The sequence below is a fragment of the Peromyscus californicus genome, unplaced genomic scaffold (genome assembly GCF_007827085.1).
Source record: "Peromyscus californicus insignis strain IS unplaced genomic scaffold, ASM782708v3 Scaffold_2__1_contigs__length_46816999, whole genome shotgun sequence".
Taxonomy (NCBI): Eukaryota; Metazoa; Chordata; class Mammalia; order Rodentia; family Cricetidae; genus Peromyscus; species Peromyscus californicus.
The window spans coordinates 25,412,763-25,428,871 of record NW_026294540.1 but is presented as its reverse complement, the minus strand read 5'-3'; the positions used below and the strand labels follow the sequence as shown (position 1 = coordinate 25,428,871).

At 52.8% G+C, this 16,109-nt stretch overlaps 1 protein-coding gene across 2 annotated transcripts; it reads left to right on the top strand.

Moving 5' to 3' along the window:
* Positions 1-774: 774 nt before the first annotated feature.
* On the top strand, positions 775-6,405 carry Vps37d (VPS37D subunit of ESCRT-I). Of its 2 annotated transcripts, none has more exons than XM_052753964.1 (4): positions 775-981; positions 2,451-2,622; positions 4,776-4,858; positions 5,283-6,405. In XM_052753964.1, exons 1-4 carry the CDS (start codon positions 844-846, stop codon positions 5,673-5,675), a joined length of 786 nt encoding a protein of 261 aa, XP_052609924.1. In that variant the 5' UTR covers positions 775-843; the 3' UTR covers positions 5,676-6,405. The 2 variants fall into 2 exon arrangements, with proteins under 2 accessions (XP_052609924.1, XP_052609923.1); XM_052753963.1 differs by lacking the exon at positions 775-981 and adding an exon at positions 1,101-1,280.
* The last annotated feature ends 9,704 nt before the right edge of the window (positions 6,406-16,109 follow it).

Here is a 16,109-nt window from a genome sequence, read left to right as displayed (position 1 = left end):
ATCTCTGAGGTTTTGAAATCTATTTTATTTTGTAAGTTACCTTTTATTTATTTATGTTTTGGTGGTGTTGGGGAAGGACTTGCTTAGGGCCTTGTTCAGGCTAGGCAAACACACTACAGCGGAGTCACGGCCCCAGTCCTCTGTGATGTCTCGGTACCTCTAACATAATTGTAACTCGAGTTAGTTACATATCCACCGGCCCTGCGCCCAGGCACTCAGTATACACTATCTCAACGCCCGTAGTGCTCAACTCCCCATTTTACAGAGGACAAAAACTGAGGCATGGGGTTGGGGGGGAGACGATGAATGATGTATCCAAGTTAGCAGCCAGACAGGGACTTTGGCGCCCGGCCCAACTAAGAAAGCTGGAGGAATCCAAAGAGGAAATATGAAATAGCCTTGCAAACTCCGGGCGCCTGGGGTGGGGGGGTCCTCGGTGAAGCGTGGCGGGATGAAGGGGTGAGAGGAGAGGAAGACTTGGGCTTCCAGAGGGAGGCGGGAGGATGGGCTTCGGGACAGAGGCCGCTTTGAGCGACAGGTACGCGGTGGCTCCGCGGCACCCCGGCAGGAGATCTCCGGGTGAGGCCCGCCCCCTACCTGCCCCACCCCCAGTCCTGCCAGCGGCCACGGCAGCGGCGGCGGCGGCGGCGGCGGCGGCGGCGGCGGCCCCTTTAAGAGCGATCGAGGCGCCCCCTGGCGGCGGAGCGCGGACAGCGCAGCGCGCGGCCGAAGCTGGAGCTGGAGCCGGAGCCCGGAGCCCGGAGCGGAGCCGGAGCGGAGCCGGGGCGGAGCGGGGCCGATCGGGCCGAGCCAGCAGCCGAGCTGGGGGCGCGGGCGGGCGGTATGTACCGGGCCCGGGCGGCGCGGGCGGGGCCGGAGCCCGGCAGCCCGGGGCGCTTTGGGATCCTCAGCACCGGGCAGCTCCGGGATCTGCTTCAAGATGAGCCCAAGCTGGACCGGATCGTGCGGCTCAGCAGGAAGGTAACGCGGGGGGCGCGGGCAAGAGGAGGGTGTGTGTGTGGGGGGGGTAATGGAGAGGACGGGCCGCGGCCTGCGGGGACCCGGAGACCCAGCCAGCGGAGGCCACCCCCCTGGAGCTGCCAGGCCTCGGGATCATGGGAGCCTGGCACGTCCGAGTGGGCCCCGCGGAGCCGCCCCCGGGGGATGGGGGGCGCCCCGATCCGGCCTGGGGCGGGTGGTGCGGGAGGGGGCGCCCGGGGATGCACCCGTGCACCCCGGGATGGCCGCGAGGCGTGCCCTCCCGAGGATGCTCCGGGGAGGTGTGTTCTGGGGGGCGGGAGGTGGAGGGTGAGCTGTGTTGTTGGGGGCCCTGGCTCAGCACACCCACGTTCTTTAGGGCCAGAAAGGGGAGGCGCCTTGCTTGGGGGGGAGAACTGAAGGCCTGCTTGACACCTGGGGTGGGGAGGAGAGCTGGGAAGGGGGGGGTTATGCTTTAGATTGGGGAGGGGGCTTTGTGTCTGCCATTGGGGATGGGTCTATGAATACAGAGGCTTGTATTCCGTAGGCCACCATAAGAGAAAGTTGTATATTTCACGGGAGACATAGGCCCGGGCTGGTTGTCTGTTGGGAGGGGGGGTGCAGAAAGAGAAAGTGTGTGTTGGAAGGAGCCAGACGAGGAGGGGCATGTGCACGGATCAAGGGACAGATGGAGGGGAGCGTGTTCTCCAGGGGCGGGGAGCTAGGCTTGGCCCTCCTAGAAACAGGCTCAAAAAGCCTTCTACAGGGCCCCACTGCTGCCTTCTGCTAGGTGAGCAGCTAGCAGGTGCTGGGGACCACAAAAGCAAAGGGGGTGTGTATTGTATTCACGGGGGGGGGGGGGTGGGGTTCCGCTAGAAGGCCGATGAGGGGGTATGAGAGATGAGAGGGTGACCTGAGCGTGGGGTGGGGTGTGCTGGGAAGGTCCAGGGTGAAAACATCGCTCCCCCAAGAGTCAGAACAGAGGGTGGGAATGTTTTCCACACAAACACCTGAGGAGGAAGCGAGACAAAGGCCTGGAATGAGAGGCAAGCTGCCCAAGCATGGAAAATGGGACAGAGAGGGGAGGGGGTAGCCCTCAGGGACCTGAGCAGACATATTAATTGAAAAATTAAAAATTAACTAACATTTGTAGAGGCCTTCATAGTTTGCCTCACTTAGGTCTCACAACAACCCGGGAAGGGAGGCGGGTTTTTTTTGTTTGTTTGTTTGTTTTGTTTTGTTTTTGTTTTGTTTTTAATTGTAGAAGAAACTGGGGCCCAAAGAGAAGACGCCAGGCAAAGCCTGGAACAGGCCAACCTAGCTCTCTCCACCTGTTGGTCCCGACACCCCAGCAGGTTGGGGATTCCCAGGTGCCTTTGGCGAGGCCTGTGGTGGGTGTTGTGCCAGGGTGGACTCCAGGAGATCCTGGGCAGTTTGAGCCCAAGCCCCCTTAAGCTCTCCTCTCCTGGCAGTTCCAGGGTCTGCAGTTGGAGCGGGATGCCTGCTTGGCCTCGAACTACGCGCTGGCCAAGGAGAACCTGGCCTTGCGGCCCCGCCTGGAGATGGGCCGGACGGCCCTGGCCATCAAGTACCAAGAGCTTCGAGAAGTGGCTGAGAACTGCGCAGACAAGCTGCAGAGATTGGGTGAGGGGAGGCCCGGGAGGTCCAGGAGGCCCGGGAGGCTCGGGAGGTCCAGGAGGCCCGGGAGGCCCGGGAGGTCCAGGAGGCCCGGGAGGCCCGGGAGGCTCGGGAGGTCCAGGAGGCCCGGGAGGCCCGGGAGGTCCAGGAGGCCCGGGAGACCTGCCTGGGGTGGGGTCGGCCTTGGTCTGTGCTAGGCTCTTAAGGGTGGGACTGGGACACACCTACTCCTGGACAAAATTTCAAGGGAGCTGCTTTTGGCCTTCTGGAAAGTGAGGTTGTGAGCTGTGGAGGAGCAGGCTTGGAGAGCTGGCCTGGATCGCCCGTGTGTGTAATCCCAGGACTTGGGAGGCAGAGGCAGATGGAGCACAAACTTGAAGGGCATGCCTAGGTTACCTTAGGGAGTTCTGGGCCGGACTCTGCTGTCTCTTGAGGGGATAGCCTGCCTCAAAAACAAAAACAAACAGCTGTGTTGAAGAGGCCGGATGGAGCTGGGTGGTGGTGGTGGTGGTCCATGCCTTTAACTCCAGCACTTGGGAGGCAGAGGCAGGCGGATCTCTGAGTTCTGAGTTTGAGGCCAGCCTGGTTTACAAAGCAAGTTCTAGGACAGCCAGGGCTACACAGTGAAACTCTGTCTTGAAAAAATGTGAAAAAAAAAAAAAAAAGAAAGAAAAGAAAAGAAAAAAATAAGTGGCCTGATAGAGGCCCTGGGCAAGGCCCAAGCTGGGCATGGTGACATATGCATATAGTCCCACCACTTGGGAAGCAGACACAGGAGGATCAGTAGTTCAAGGCCAAATGTGGCTACAGAATGAGTTTGAGCCCAGCCTGGGCTACCTGAGACCCTGTCTTTAAAAAAAAAAAAAAAAATCAGGCTGATGAGATGGTTCATTGAGTAAAGACACTTGGTGCCAAGGTTGAGTTTGATCCCTGGGACCTACAGGGTAGAAGGAGAAAACTAACTCCCATAAACTGTCCTCTGACCTCCACAACTGTGCAGTGGCATGAAGTGTGCCCACACGTAAAACACACAGGAACACACAATAAAAATGTAAACAGTTTTTAAAAACCCAACATCGAAACAAATGGAAAACTAGAAAGGGGGGCTGGGAGATGGCTCAGTGGTTAAATGAATGCACTGTCTGCTCTTCTAGAAGACCTGGGTTCGAGTCCCAGCATCCGAAAAGCAGCTCACAGCTGCCCGTAATTCCAGTTCTGGGGGGATCCAATGATATAGCTTCTGATCTCCATGGGCACCAGGCACTCACATGGTACACATGCATTCATGCATGCAGGCAGGCAAAACAAACATGCACATTAAATAAATTAAAAAAAAGAAGAAGAAGAAAGAAAAGGAAAACAAGAACGTAATTGTGAACCCTGGAGTTGCCCCCGGGGTCGGTGTCTCTGCTTTATTCTTTTTTTATTCTAGGGTGTGGGGCTGCCTCATGTCTGACCTAAGTGATGGGTTGGGTGCTGGTAGCCTCGATGTGGTAGTGAGGAGGCTATCTGTCCATAAGCGCTCAGTAGCGTTCATGGTATCGAAGAAACTGAGCCAGGCATGGTATTGCATGCTTGTAATCCCCGCACTCAGGAGGCTGAAAAGGACCATATTTGGCAGGCCAGCCTGGGCTACACAGTGAAACCTTTCTCAGATGATGATGATGATGTGATGGCTGGAAAGATGGCTCAGCAATTGGAAAGGAGTGGAGTTTGGTTCCCGGCACCCGTGTTGGGCAGCTCACAGGCTCCAGATCCAGGCAGGGTCTGACAACCTCTGGCCTCTTCAGGAACCTGAACTCAAGTCAAGTGCGCACACCCATACACAGACACATACTCATAATTAAAAATAAAACCTTTTAAGAAAGAAAAAAGAAACAACAGTATTAAAAACAGACAAAAAATAAGCTGAACTTATTTGTGTATGCCTATAATCTCAGCATTTTGAGGTCTAGGGACTGGAGGATCAGGGGTTCGAGGCTAGCCTGAGCTATGCAGCGAGTTCAAGTTAGAGGCTTTAAGAGACCCAGCCTCAAACGAGACAAAAAGAAAACCACAAAGCCAGTTGAGGATTTGGAGGCCACCGAGGTGGGAACTGTAGTCACCTGCGGTCAACGGGAGAGTCAGAGTCCCTGTCTGTCCCCCCCTGTGGTCCCCAGAGGAGAGCATGCATCGCTGGAGCCCCCAATGTGCGCTGGGCTGGCTGCAGGCTGAATTGGAAGAGGCTGAGCAGGAGGCTGAGGTGAGGTGAACAGGGAGGGAGACCCATCTTGTCCCATTGGGGTTGCCATGACATCAAAGACTTGGGAGTGCCTCCTCTGAGAAGCCCGCCATGATTGCCTACGGAACTTTCCGGGATGGCAGCGGTTGATGTCCTAGGGATGTCTACGGACATTGGGAGGGCAGGGTCGGCTGAGGAGTAAGGCCCCATCTCTCTGGGGCTGGGTTGGGAGCCGCCACTAAGTGAAGGGCGTGGGACAGCCCTGTCTTGTGGAAATAGGGGTGGACAATCTGTCCAGCCTGGGTAAACCCAGAGGCGGGGCCAGGCTGGAAGCTCAGGGCCTCTGCTGGCTGGCTGCTCACCGTGGGGAAGGAGGAATCCAGTCTCTGGATCGGATTGCCTGCCCTCAACTTTCCCCTCTTCCCCTCCTGGACACACCGCCCAGGTCCAGATGGAGCAGCTGCTGCTGGGGGAACAGAGCCTGGAGGCCTTCCTGCCAGCCTTCCAGAGGGGCCGCGCCCTGGCCCACCTGAGGCGGACCCAGGCAGAGAAACTGCAAGAAGTTCTGAGACGCCGGGAACGCTCTGCCCAGCCGGCCCCCACGACTGCCGCCGCCGCCGCCGCCGCCACCGCCGTGGATCCCCCCAAACCCTTCCCTGCCGCTGCCGTCCTGCCCACTGGGGCCGCCCGGGGACCACCACCTCCAGCCGTACCCCGGAGCCTGCCCCCCTTGGACTCCCGCCCAGTGCCCCCAGTGAAGGGCTCCCCCGGGTGCCCTTTTGGCCCGGCCCCTCTGCTGAGCCCTCGACCCTCTCAGCCTGAACCCCCTCATCGGTAGGAGCCGGGGGGCGGCCTCCCAGCGGGGGTCCAGACAAACTTGATTCGCGGCTCCTCCTCCTCCCCCACTGTCTGGGTGGGGGGAGGGGCAGGCCCCTCCCCCTAGCCTCAGGCAGGCCCCCCCGGGCCCTGGAGGCTGAGCTGGGGAAGAGGGGCTTCCCGAAGAGGCCCGCAGAGGGCTGGGGGTGGGGTGGGCAGGGTGCTGGACCTCGGTCACCAAGGAAACTCTGCCTTTTTATTTTATTTTATTTTTTTGTCTCCCCGGTCCTCCAGGGTGCCAAGTCCGGTCCCCACATGAAAAGAACTTTAGGAGGGGGGCGGTCTGCTTCCCCCAGGGGGTCTTGCTTGGGGAGAGGGGGCTGTCGCACCCTGCCGCATTACTGGGCTCGAACTTATTGGCCAAGGCTTACTGGATTGTTCTCCTCATATCCTGAGCTAACCCTTTCCGCAGTTTGGGGGCCCTCCGCCTAGGAGCCAGGTGGTCATGCCCCAGCTGCGGGCCCAGGGACACCCCCAAGGGCCTTGCAGCTGGCCCTTGGGGCAAGGTAGGACAGAGGCTTCTGACCTGCGCAGGTGAGAGCCGGCCATCCCCAGGAAAGACCATTCTGTATTTTTCTGTCCCTGTCCCCTTGAATGGAACCTTTTTGAGGGCAGGTCCTTGTCTTTGTATGTTCTGTCCTCAGCCCCGCCTCCTAGGGGCTGTCAATAAATGTGCTGATGGATGACGGTGATGATGCCCCGCCTCCTCTCTGCTCCCTCAGCCAGCCTCCACGTCTGCTCTGGCGCGTCCTCCTACCGAGCTGCCTGCCCTTCTTTTCCCTGCCCATCTAAAGCTCAACTGACCTGCAAGGCCAATCGAAGCCTCCTCCCAGGAGCTGCCTGGTTTCCAGAGAACCTTTCCTAAACCTCACTTCCCAGCCTGGCCAGAAGTTACACTGCCTACGCCACGGTCACCCATAGCCTCACCTGGCTGCACCTTCTCTTCCAGGATTGCTTTGTCCAGCTCATCAGGATGGTGCCCCCACCTTCTCTGGCCTGCCGAACCACAGCCTCCACTGGTGATATCTTCCATGGGTGACGGAGGAGGGGCTCTGTTAGGAATGCAGGCATCTGTGGCCAGCTTGGCTGCTGGGTGTGGGGCAAGACCAGCAAACTGAACAGAAGGGGCATAAGGGTGACCCCGGAACATGGGAGGCTGAAGCAGGAAGATTGGAAGTTCAAGACTCGGGGCTGGGGGCATAGCACAGCGCTTGTGTAGTATGCAGGAAGCCCCGGGTTCGATCCCTAGCACCCCCTAAACTAGGCATGTTAGGTCACACCCATAATCTAGCACCTAGGAGGTGGACCTAAAGATCAGGAGTTCAAGGTCATCCCCGACGACATAATGAATCTGAGGCTGACTAGGCAGCACTGTCTCAACCAAACCCACAAAAACCACATTCAAGGCCAGCCTAGGCGACATTTACGTCCAAACGGAATACATGGTGAGACCCTATCTTTGAAATAATGCAGCAGCACCATTCCTGGGGTCAACCAGGGTCAAGTAAACCTAAGCTGAGTAAATTTGGCCAAGAGGCACAAAAACGCCTACAAACGAATAGTCTGCCAAAAAAGCACTGTAGAAACCAGGTATGCTGGCTCATTCCCATAATTCCAGCACTTGGGAGGTGGAGGCAGAAGGATTGCCTTTTTGAATCTAGCCTGGGGTTCCAGGCCACCCTAGCCTACAGAGTGAGTTTTTTGTTTGTTTTGTTTGTTTGCTTTTGTTTGTTTGGTTTGAGACAGGAGAACTCATTTTGTAGAAAAGGCTGGCCTTGAACTCTCACAGATTGCCTGCCTCTGCCTCTGGAGTGCTGGGATTAAAAGTGCTCGCCCACCACACCCGGGTTAAAGAGTGAGATTTTGTCTCGAAGTACACAAGAGTGCTATAGAGGCTCACAAAGCAAGTGTGGTCTTTGCCCTTGTTACTAGAGATAGACTCATCTAGAATGTGGGTGTTGCGTTGACTCTACTTTTCACTGAAGTTTGTAGTATAAAAGGACCCCCCCAACACACACACACACACACACACACACACACACACACACACACACACACACACACTGGTATTTTTGGAGTATAAAAGACGAGAGGGAGGCTTGGGACTGAGTTCCATAAGAAAAGTGTGCCAATGCACATGTGTGGTGTTCAGCCCCCAGGATCTCCCGAGGACTGCCGTCCAGTGTGGTCCCCGGGGGGCAGAGCCACGAACACCACAATGGGGACTCTTAGTGGCTGTCCCTGGAGGCAGGATCCCTGCTGATGTGTGAGAAGAGCTTGAGGATTTGCTTGATCTTTAGAACGGTCATCAGTCACCCCCAGAAGGGCGCAGGGAAAAGTGCCCGCTAGAGAAACCCCATATGGCCTTCTCCTGCAGTCTCCCAGCCTCTTCAGTGCTGGCCTTTGGACTGCTGGAGGCTGAGGGATACATGAACCCCAGGGTGCCTGGGGAACCCCGTGAAGAAGACCCCCCCCCCCCGTGACTTCCAGCTCAGCCTGGGAGCAGACTGGGTGCTCACAACCTCCATGAGGCCCCATTCCTGGACCAACATTCCAAGCAGTTTTGTTTAAGAGTATAGTCAAAGAGAAAGGGGCAGGTGTGGTGGTGCATGCCTTGGATCTCAGCACCAAGGAGGCAGAGGCAGGACGATTTCTGTGAGTTCCCGGCCAGCCAAGGCTACACAGTGAGACTTTGGCTCAATAAAGTTGAGTTGGGGAGAGCTAAGCTGGGCATGGCTACCTCTTTTTCCATTATCGGGACTTTGAGGATTATTTTCTAGAAGGGCTCAGTGGCCTGCACTGGCCTCAACCTTCCTTCCCTAGGGCAGGTAAGAAGTAGAGAAAGAGCCGGGCGGTGCACGCCTTTAATCCCAGCACTTGGGAGGCAGAAGCAGGTGGATCTTTGTGAGTTCGAGGCCAGCCTGGTCTACAGAGCTAGTCCAGGACAGACTCCAAAGCTACAGAGAAACCCTGTCTCGAAAAACCACATACACACACACACACACACACACACACACACACACACACACACACACACAAAAGAGCCAGCCAGGTTGGGGATGTGGCTTGGTTCGTAGAGTGCCTGCCTCACATGCATGAAGTCCTGGGTTCTGTCCCCAGCATCGCATAAACCAGGTGTGGTAGTGCATGTCTGTAATCTCAGTATTTGGGAGCTGGAGGCAGGAGGGTCAGAAATTCAAGGTCAAGGAAGTTTAAAACCAGTCTGGGCTAAAAGAAACCATGTTTCAAAACAAAAAGCCCCAGTACAAGGGAGAGTATAGGAAGGGATAATTGTTACCATGGGAACCGGATGGGTTCTCCAGATTGCCTCCCAGTGAGGTGCGGTATGGTGGCCCATACCTGTAATCCCAGTACTTGGGAGGCAGAGGCAGGCATATCTCTATGAGTTCAAGGCCAGCTTGGTCTACATAGTGTGAGTTCCAGGCCAGAGAGGGCTACATAGTGAGACTCTGTCTCAAAAACCAAAACAAAGATTCATAATGTCCCCGGCTAGCAGGTGCATGGTATGTTCTGAAGATTTCAGTCATTCTTACTGTAAATGTTCTGCCTCTCGGTTCTAGGGATGAACATGCCCGGAAATGACCCTGGGATGACCCTTTGTGAGAGAGGAAAAGACTAGAGTACACAGTGAGAGGCTTAGAAGAAAAGTTTTACCTGGGGTGGGGGTGGGGCTGTAGGTGTGTTGTGACAGTCAAGAGATTGCCTAGTGTTTGTGATGCCTTGGAGTCCATCTCTACTTTCAATGCAAAAATTAATAATCTACCCATTACAGACTCCTGCAGCCTGCAGTTAGCACCATGGCACACATCTATAACCCCAGGAATGACTGTTTTGTTACCTGGAGACCTGGAAAATAGTTTTAAAATTACATTTATTTATTTAGTTTACAGGGGAGGTCACAGGTCATGATATGCATTTGGAAGCCAGAGAACAACTTACAGGAGTTGGTCCTCTGCTTCCCACCATGTGGGTCTCAGGGATCAAACTCAAGGTGTCAATCAAATTGGCATCGAGTGCTTTACCTACTGAACCATCTTGCAAGCCCTTATTGGGGACATTTCTTTTTAATGGGGGCAGAGCATTGGGTTTGGAAATACAGTGTTGTTTTGTTGCATTTTCAAGACAGGGTTTCTCTGTGTAGCTTTGGCTGTCCTGGAACTCACCCTGTAGACCAGGCTGGCCTCGAACTCACAGAGATCCACCTGTCTATGTCTCCCAAGTGCTAGGATTAAAGGCATGTGCCACCACTGCCCAGCTTGGCTTTTTATTATTTATTATTATTATTCATTTATTTGTATGTGTCTGTGTGAGTCTGTGAGTGTGTGTGTATGTGTGTGTTGGGAGGGTGTGTGCTCCTAGGCTTACAGAAGCCAGAAGAGGGCACAAGTGTCCTCTCCTATTACCCTCCCTATTCTTTTGAGGCAGGGTCTCTCCCTGAACCTGGGGCTCACATTTTCTCAGCTGTTGAACCCCAGCAATCGCCATGTCTCTGCCCCCCTCCGAGTTGGGGTTACAGGAGTGTGTGGGAGGAATGGCTTATCACCTAGATACTGAGATCTAAACTCCATCCTCACGCCTGCCCGGCAGGTTCTCTTAACCACTGAACCTCCTTTTCTGTCCAGCTCTGGTTTTGAAAAGAAAAAAAAAAAAAAAGGTTTCTGGACTGCTTACTATGTGGATGCCCATGCCCAGACAGGAAGTTGTTTTTGTTGTTGTTTGTTGAAGATTCATTATTTATTTATGTGTCTCTGTGTCTGTGCACCTGCTTGTGTGTGTGCCTTTGGATGCCAAAAGATGGCATCTGATCCTTTGGAGCAGAACCCAGTGGGTTCAGAGAATTGAATCCGGTCCTCTGGAAGAGCAGGAAACGCAAATATTTTTAACCGCTGAGCCATCTCTCCAGCCCCAAATCTGCTTGTTTAATTACACTTATTTGTGTGAGTGGGTGAGTGGGTGGGTGGGCGAATGTACACGTGCTTGCTCCTGCAGGCGCATTAATTTGCTTGAGTCAGATCTGTCCACCATGTCGGGACTGAACTCTGTTTGTCAGGCTTGGTGAAAACATCTTCCATTGAACCATCCTGCTGGGAATGGTGCTGCCCAAGAAAGTCTTCTACTCATGGCTTTGTATGGGACCAGTTTCTATATATTTTCCCCAGAGTCCCTCATTTTTCAAGTAGGAAACATGTTGGTATTAAATAGACTTACTTCCTCCTCCTCCTCCTCCTCCTCTTCTTTAGAAAGGTTCTCATTCTATAGACCAAGCTAGCCTTGAATTCAGAGATCCACTTGCCTCTGCCTTCCAAGGGCTCGGATTAAAGGTGTGAGCCAGTAAACCCTGCTAAGTGAACAGTGTGCCAACCAAGGTTCACCAAGTCAAGCAGTTACCCACCAGCCTATGATCTCTACAGAGCTCTGGCTAAGAGCTGACCCCTAATCACCCAGGGACAGGAACACAGGTGGTTTCCAATATCTGGGCTAGCTGTGGGTTTATCCCACTATACACCAGTTTACCCTCGGGATTGAGTTGAGGGGTTGTGACTGTACTAAGAACTTCTGCATTTGGTTAAGCCCTTGCCATTGTTAGAGGTCTTTAAAGATCCTTAGTGTACCTGTAAGGAATACAGACAACTCAAGGCCACCCTAGGATACATAGAAATACACTGTGCCCCAAACAATAACAAACCAACCATGACTCCTAATTAAAGTGACTTACACTCAGGAGCTGAGACTCTGTAACTCCAAGGTAGGTAGACAGTGTCTAGAATTTCCTAGTGAGGGGCTGGGGTGTGGCTCAGTGGTAGAGCCCCTGCCTAGAATCCCCAGTGAGGGGCTGGGGTGTTGCTCAGTGGTAGAGCACCTGCCTAGAATCCCCCAGTGAGGGGCTGGGGTATGGCTCAGTGGTTAGAGCCCCTGCCTAGAATCCCCCAGTGAGGGGCTGGGGTGGGCTCAGTGGTAGAGCACCTGCCTAGAATCCCCCAGTGAGGGGCTGGGGTGTGGCTCAGTGGTAGAGCACCTGCCTAGAATCCCCCAGTGAGAGGCTGGGGTGTGGCTCAATGGCAAAGTAGTTGCCTAGCATGTGCAAATCCTGGGTTCAATCCCAGTTTTGAAAAAAAATAAAGATTTATAATCATCTTTCTGTATAAAACAAAGGTTATTAAAAACATATATTTGGCCGGACGGTGGTGTTGCACGCCTTTAATCCCAGCACTCGGGAGGCAGAGCCAGGCGGATCTTTGTGAGTTCGAGGCCAGCCTGGTCTACAGAGAGAGATCCAGGAAAGGCACAAAGCTACACAGAGAAACCCTGTCTCAAGAAAACAAACAAAATGACTCTTGTTCTGGGGCTGGTGAGATCACTCAGCAATTAAGAGCACTGTCTGCTCTTTCTTCCAAAGGACCTGGGTTCAATTCCCAGCATGCACATGGCAGCTCACAACTCTCTGTAAGTTCCAAGGGATAAGGAATCCAACATACTCACACAGATATACATGCAGGCAAAACACCAATGCACATTAAAAAAATAAAAAATGGAGAAAGGCAAAAATGGAGTAGAGCCCCACAGCCTGCTGGGACTTGTGTTTAAAAGAAAAAAAAATTATACAAAATAATTCTCTAAAAAGAAAAAGTATGGCCAGGTGGTGGTGTACACCTTTAATCAAAGCACTCAGGAGGCAGAGGCAGGCTGACCTCTGTGAGTTTGAGGCCAGCCTGGTCTACAGAGTGAGTTCCAGGAAAGGTACAAAGCTACACAGAGAAACCCTGTCTCAAAAAAAAAAAAAAAAAGCAAAAAACAAAAAAAGAAAGAAAAAAGAAAAAGGATGAAGAGTTTGAGGCTAGCTTGGGCTACACATGAGACAGTGTCCAAACAACCACATAAAGACCACATAAGACAGAGAAGCTGAATGAAAGAGAAAGAGAGGGTGGGAACATCTCTCACAGAAACGGACTACTTTGCTTCTTCACGTTGCGACCCCTGCATGGATTTGAGTTTGATATTCCAGAGATCTGCCTGCATCTGCCTCCTGAGTGCTAGGATTAAAGGTGTGTGCCCCCTCCACCCAGCTATTTGTTTTATGTACCAGTGTGTCTGTGTCTTATGTGTGAGTGCAGTACCCACAGAGACCAGAAAAGGGTGTTGGATCCCTTGAAGCTGGAGTTACAGGCCATCATGAGCCACCTGATATGGGTGCTGGGAATAGACCCTGGCCCTCTACAAGAGCAGTACATGCTCTTAACTACGGAACCAAATCGCCAAGCCCCAAACTCTCTAACCTGCCTTCAGATTTTTGTTGTTATGGTTTGAGACAGGATCTGAGTCCGTAGCCCTGGCTGGCCTCAGAGTCAGAGATCAGCCTGCTTCTGCCTCCGGAATGCTGGGATTAAAGGCTTATTCCACTGCACCTGTAGAAAACCCTGAGCTGCTGATCCTTCTTCCTCTGCTTCTTGTGTACTGGACTGGCAGATGGCACCACCATTTCCTCTGGTGCCATGTTAGGGATGGAACCCAGGGCTTCTGGTGTGTTCTGTTTCTGGTGCTCACTAAGGTTTTAACACAGAGAGGGGCACTACTCACCAACTCAGAGGCTCTACAGGTAAGGTAGTACCTTACCTAAGTTGCAAGGTGGATCTGAAAGCTAACCTACATGAGGGGTAGCACCCAGTGAGGCGGGTGCACCCTATGATGTCATCCACAGGCAGATGGAAGTATGACTTCATCCCAGGGAGGCTGAACTGAGAGCAGTCAAAGTCTGAGATTAATTTTCCTTTATTTATTTTGAGACAGGCCTTATGTAGCCTAGGCTAGCCTTAAACCTCTGTGTCTTAGGATGACACTGAACTTGGGATCCTCTTGTGATTACAGGTCTCACCACCACGCTCAGTGTATGTAGCGCGGCAGTTGGAACCCCGGGCTTTGTGAATGCCAGGCAAACACCCTACCAACTGAGCTGCCACATTCCCACATTTCTCCATCCTCACCCACAAGACAATGGCCAAGAGAGGCCTGTGACGGGCTGGAGAGATGGCTCAGTGGTTAAGAGCACCGACTGCTCTTCCAGAGGTCCTGAGTTCAATTCCCAGCAACCACATGGTGGCTCACAACCACTTGTAATGAGATCTGGTGCCCTCTTCTGGCCTTCAGGGACACATGCAGGCATACTGTATACATAATAAATAAACGTTAAAAAAAAAATAGAGAGGCCTGTGACTTGACAGCTGGTCCTTCTCTCTCTTCTTAGGGTCTCATGACCTGGAATAGGTTCAAGATACAGGACCTCTTGTTTCCCAAAACATGTGTTGGTGGCCATTCCTGTGGTGCTGTGGGGACCTCCTTAGTCAGTCGTGACCCAGAAAACAACTTCCTGGCCTAAAGCTACACATCTCTTTTTATTACGTTTATTTATTTTGTCTGTGTGTGAGGTGTGTGGGTGCACATGTACACACATGAACACACATGTACACACATGCACACACCACTATGCTTCTGTGGAGGTTGGAAGAGAACTTTTGTAGTCAGTTCTCTCCTCCTACCACGTAGGTCCCGGGATAGAACAAGACAAACTCCTTAACCACCGAGTCATCCATAGGCCCCACTCCCACCCCGCTTTCCTCTTTGTGAAATAGGGCCTCACTATATAGCCCTAGCTGGCCTGAAATTCACTATGTAGACCCAGCTGGTCCACAAACTCATGGGTCATCCTCCTGCTTCTGCTTCTCCAGTCCACCACCAGGCCCCCCTTCTACCTTTTCTTGAGACAGGGTCTCACTATCCAGCCTAGGCTGACCTTAAACTGGAGACCTTCCTGCTTCAGCAGGTCACATGCTGGGATATACATACGCTATCACGTCCTGTCTTGACTAATACTGGAACCGTGACAGAGGGCAAAGATTCAGAAGGAAGGAATCTGGTTGTACCACCACTGTGGTCAGTATAAAAGGGCATTTTATCCAGTTTGCCCATTTTAGCAGTCTGACTAAAAGACAATCCCCAGATGTACGGATCTTTGTTTCCTGTCAGCTTGATGGAGCCTGCACACTTCAGCTCCATGCCTGCTGCTTATCCAGCCTTGCTCTGTACAGGGACGCACCTCTTCACCCACTCCCTCCATTGCCAGATTCAGGAACAGCCAGCCACAGGAGGCATGGGCTAATGTCCAACACCAAGTTTACCTCTCTTGCCAGGGCATACAGGAAGTAAGGAAAGGGAAAACCCAATACAGTCTTGGGAAGAGGGAAGAATAAAATGATACCAAGGAAACCCTGTGTGGTAGTCCTTCAGAAAGCCTCCAATACCCCTGTGGATGTGTTAGCCCATGCCAGAAATCCTAGCACTCAGGAGACTGAGGCAGAGGATGGAAAGTTCTAGGCCAGTCTGTGATTCAAAAAAGTGCTGGGATTACAACACCTCAAGCCTGGTTTATAGAGTGCTGGGAGTGGAACCCAGGGATTTGTGCATTCCAGGCAAGTACCCTACCAACTGAGCCACATCCTGAGCTCTGCTGTGGATCTGTATTGTCTCGGCTTTACACATGCCCCCAGTGTACTTACAATGCCCTAGCTCATTCCCAATGTGAGTCAGAAGTAAGGGGACCTCTGGGCTGGAGAGATGGCTCAGTGGTTAAGAGCTCTGGCTGTTCTTCCAAAGGACCTGAGTTCAATCCCCAGCAACCACATGGTGGCTCACAACCATCTGTAATGAGATCTGGTGCCCTCTTCTGGCCTGCAGGCATACATGCAGGCAGAACACTGTATACATAATAAATACATAAATCTTTATAAAAAAAAAAAAGAGTTCAGTATCAGGCACAAAGAGAGTTCATGACCAGCCTGGGTTACTAGACAGTACCTCAACAAAACAAAACAACAGAAATTCCCCCCAAATCCAAATGACAACTCTCCCCAAAACTCATTACAATCCTTGGTCAGCAGCACATGAGGAGTCTAGTTTTCAACTTTTTTTGTATCTTTTTTTTTCTTCCCCCCACCAAGATTAAAGGTGTGATTAAAGGTGTGAGCCACTATGCCTGTCATTTCACATCTTTTTAAAGACAAGCCTTGCTATGTAATTGGTCACAATCCTCCAGCCTCAGCCTCCTCCATCCATTACAGGCCTATCCTACACTCTGGACATCATCTCCACCTTAACCAGTGAGCCTCCTGCTGCTTCTCCTTCTGGCTGCTCCAGGGCCCAAAATTCCTCCCACAATCCAACAGCCTCTCGTGAGCAGGATTTGACTTGTGGCACCTATGATCAACACTGCAGATGCAGGTCCAAGTCTTGTTAGCAGGCCGCACAGTTACAATGAAAGGCAGACCAAGGACAGGCACACTGTCCCAAGACGAACTTGGCCCCAGTAGCTTCCCCCTACATCACC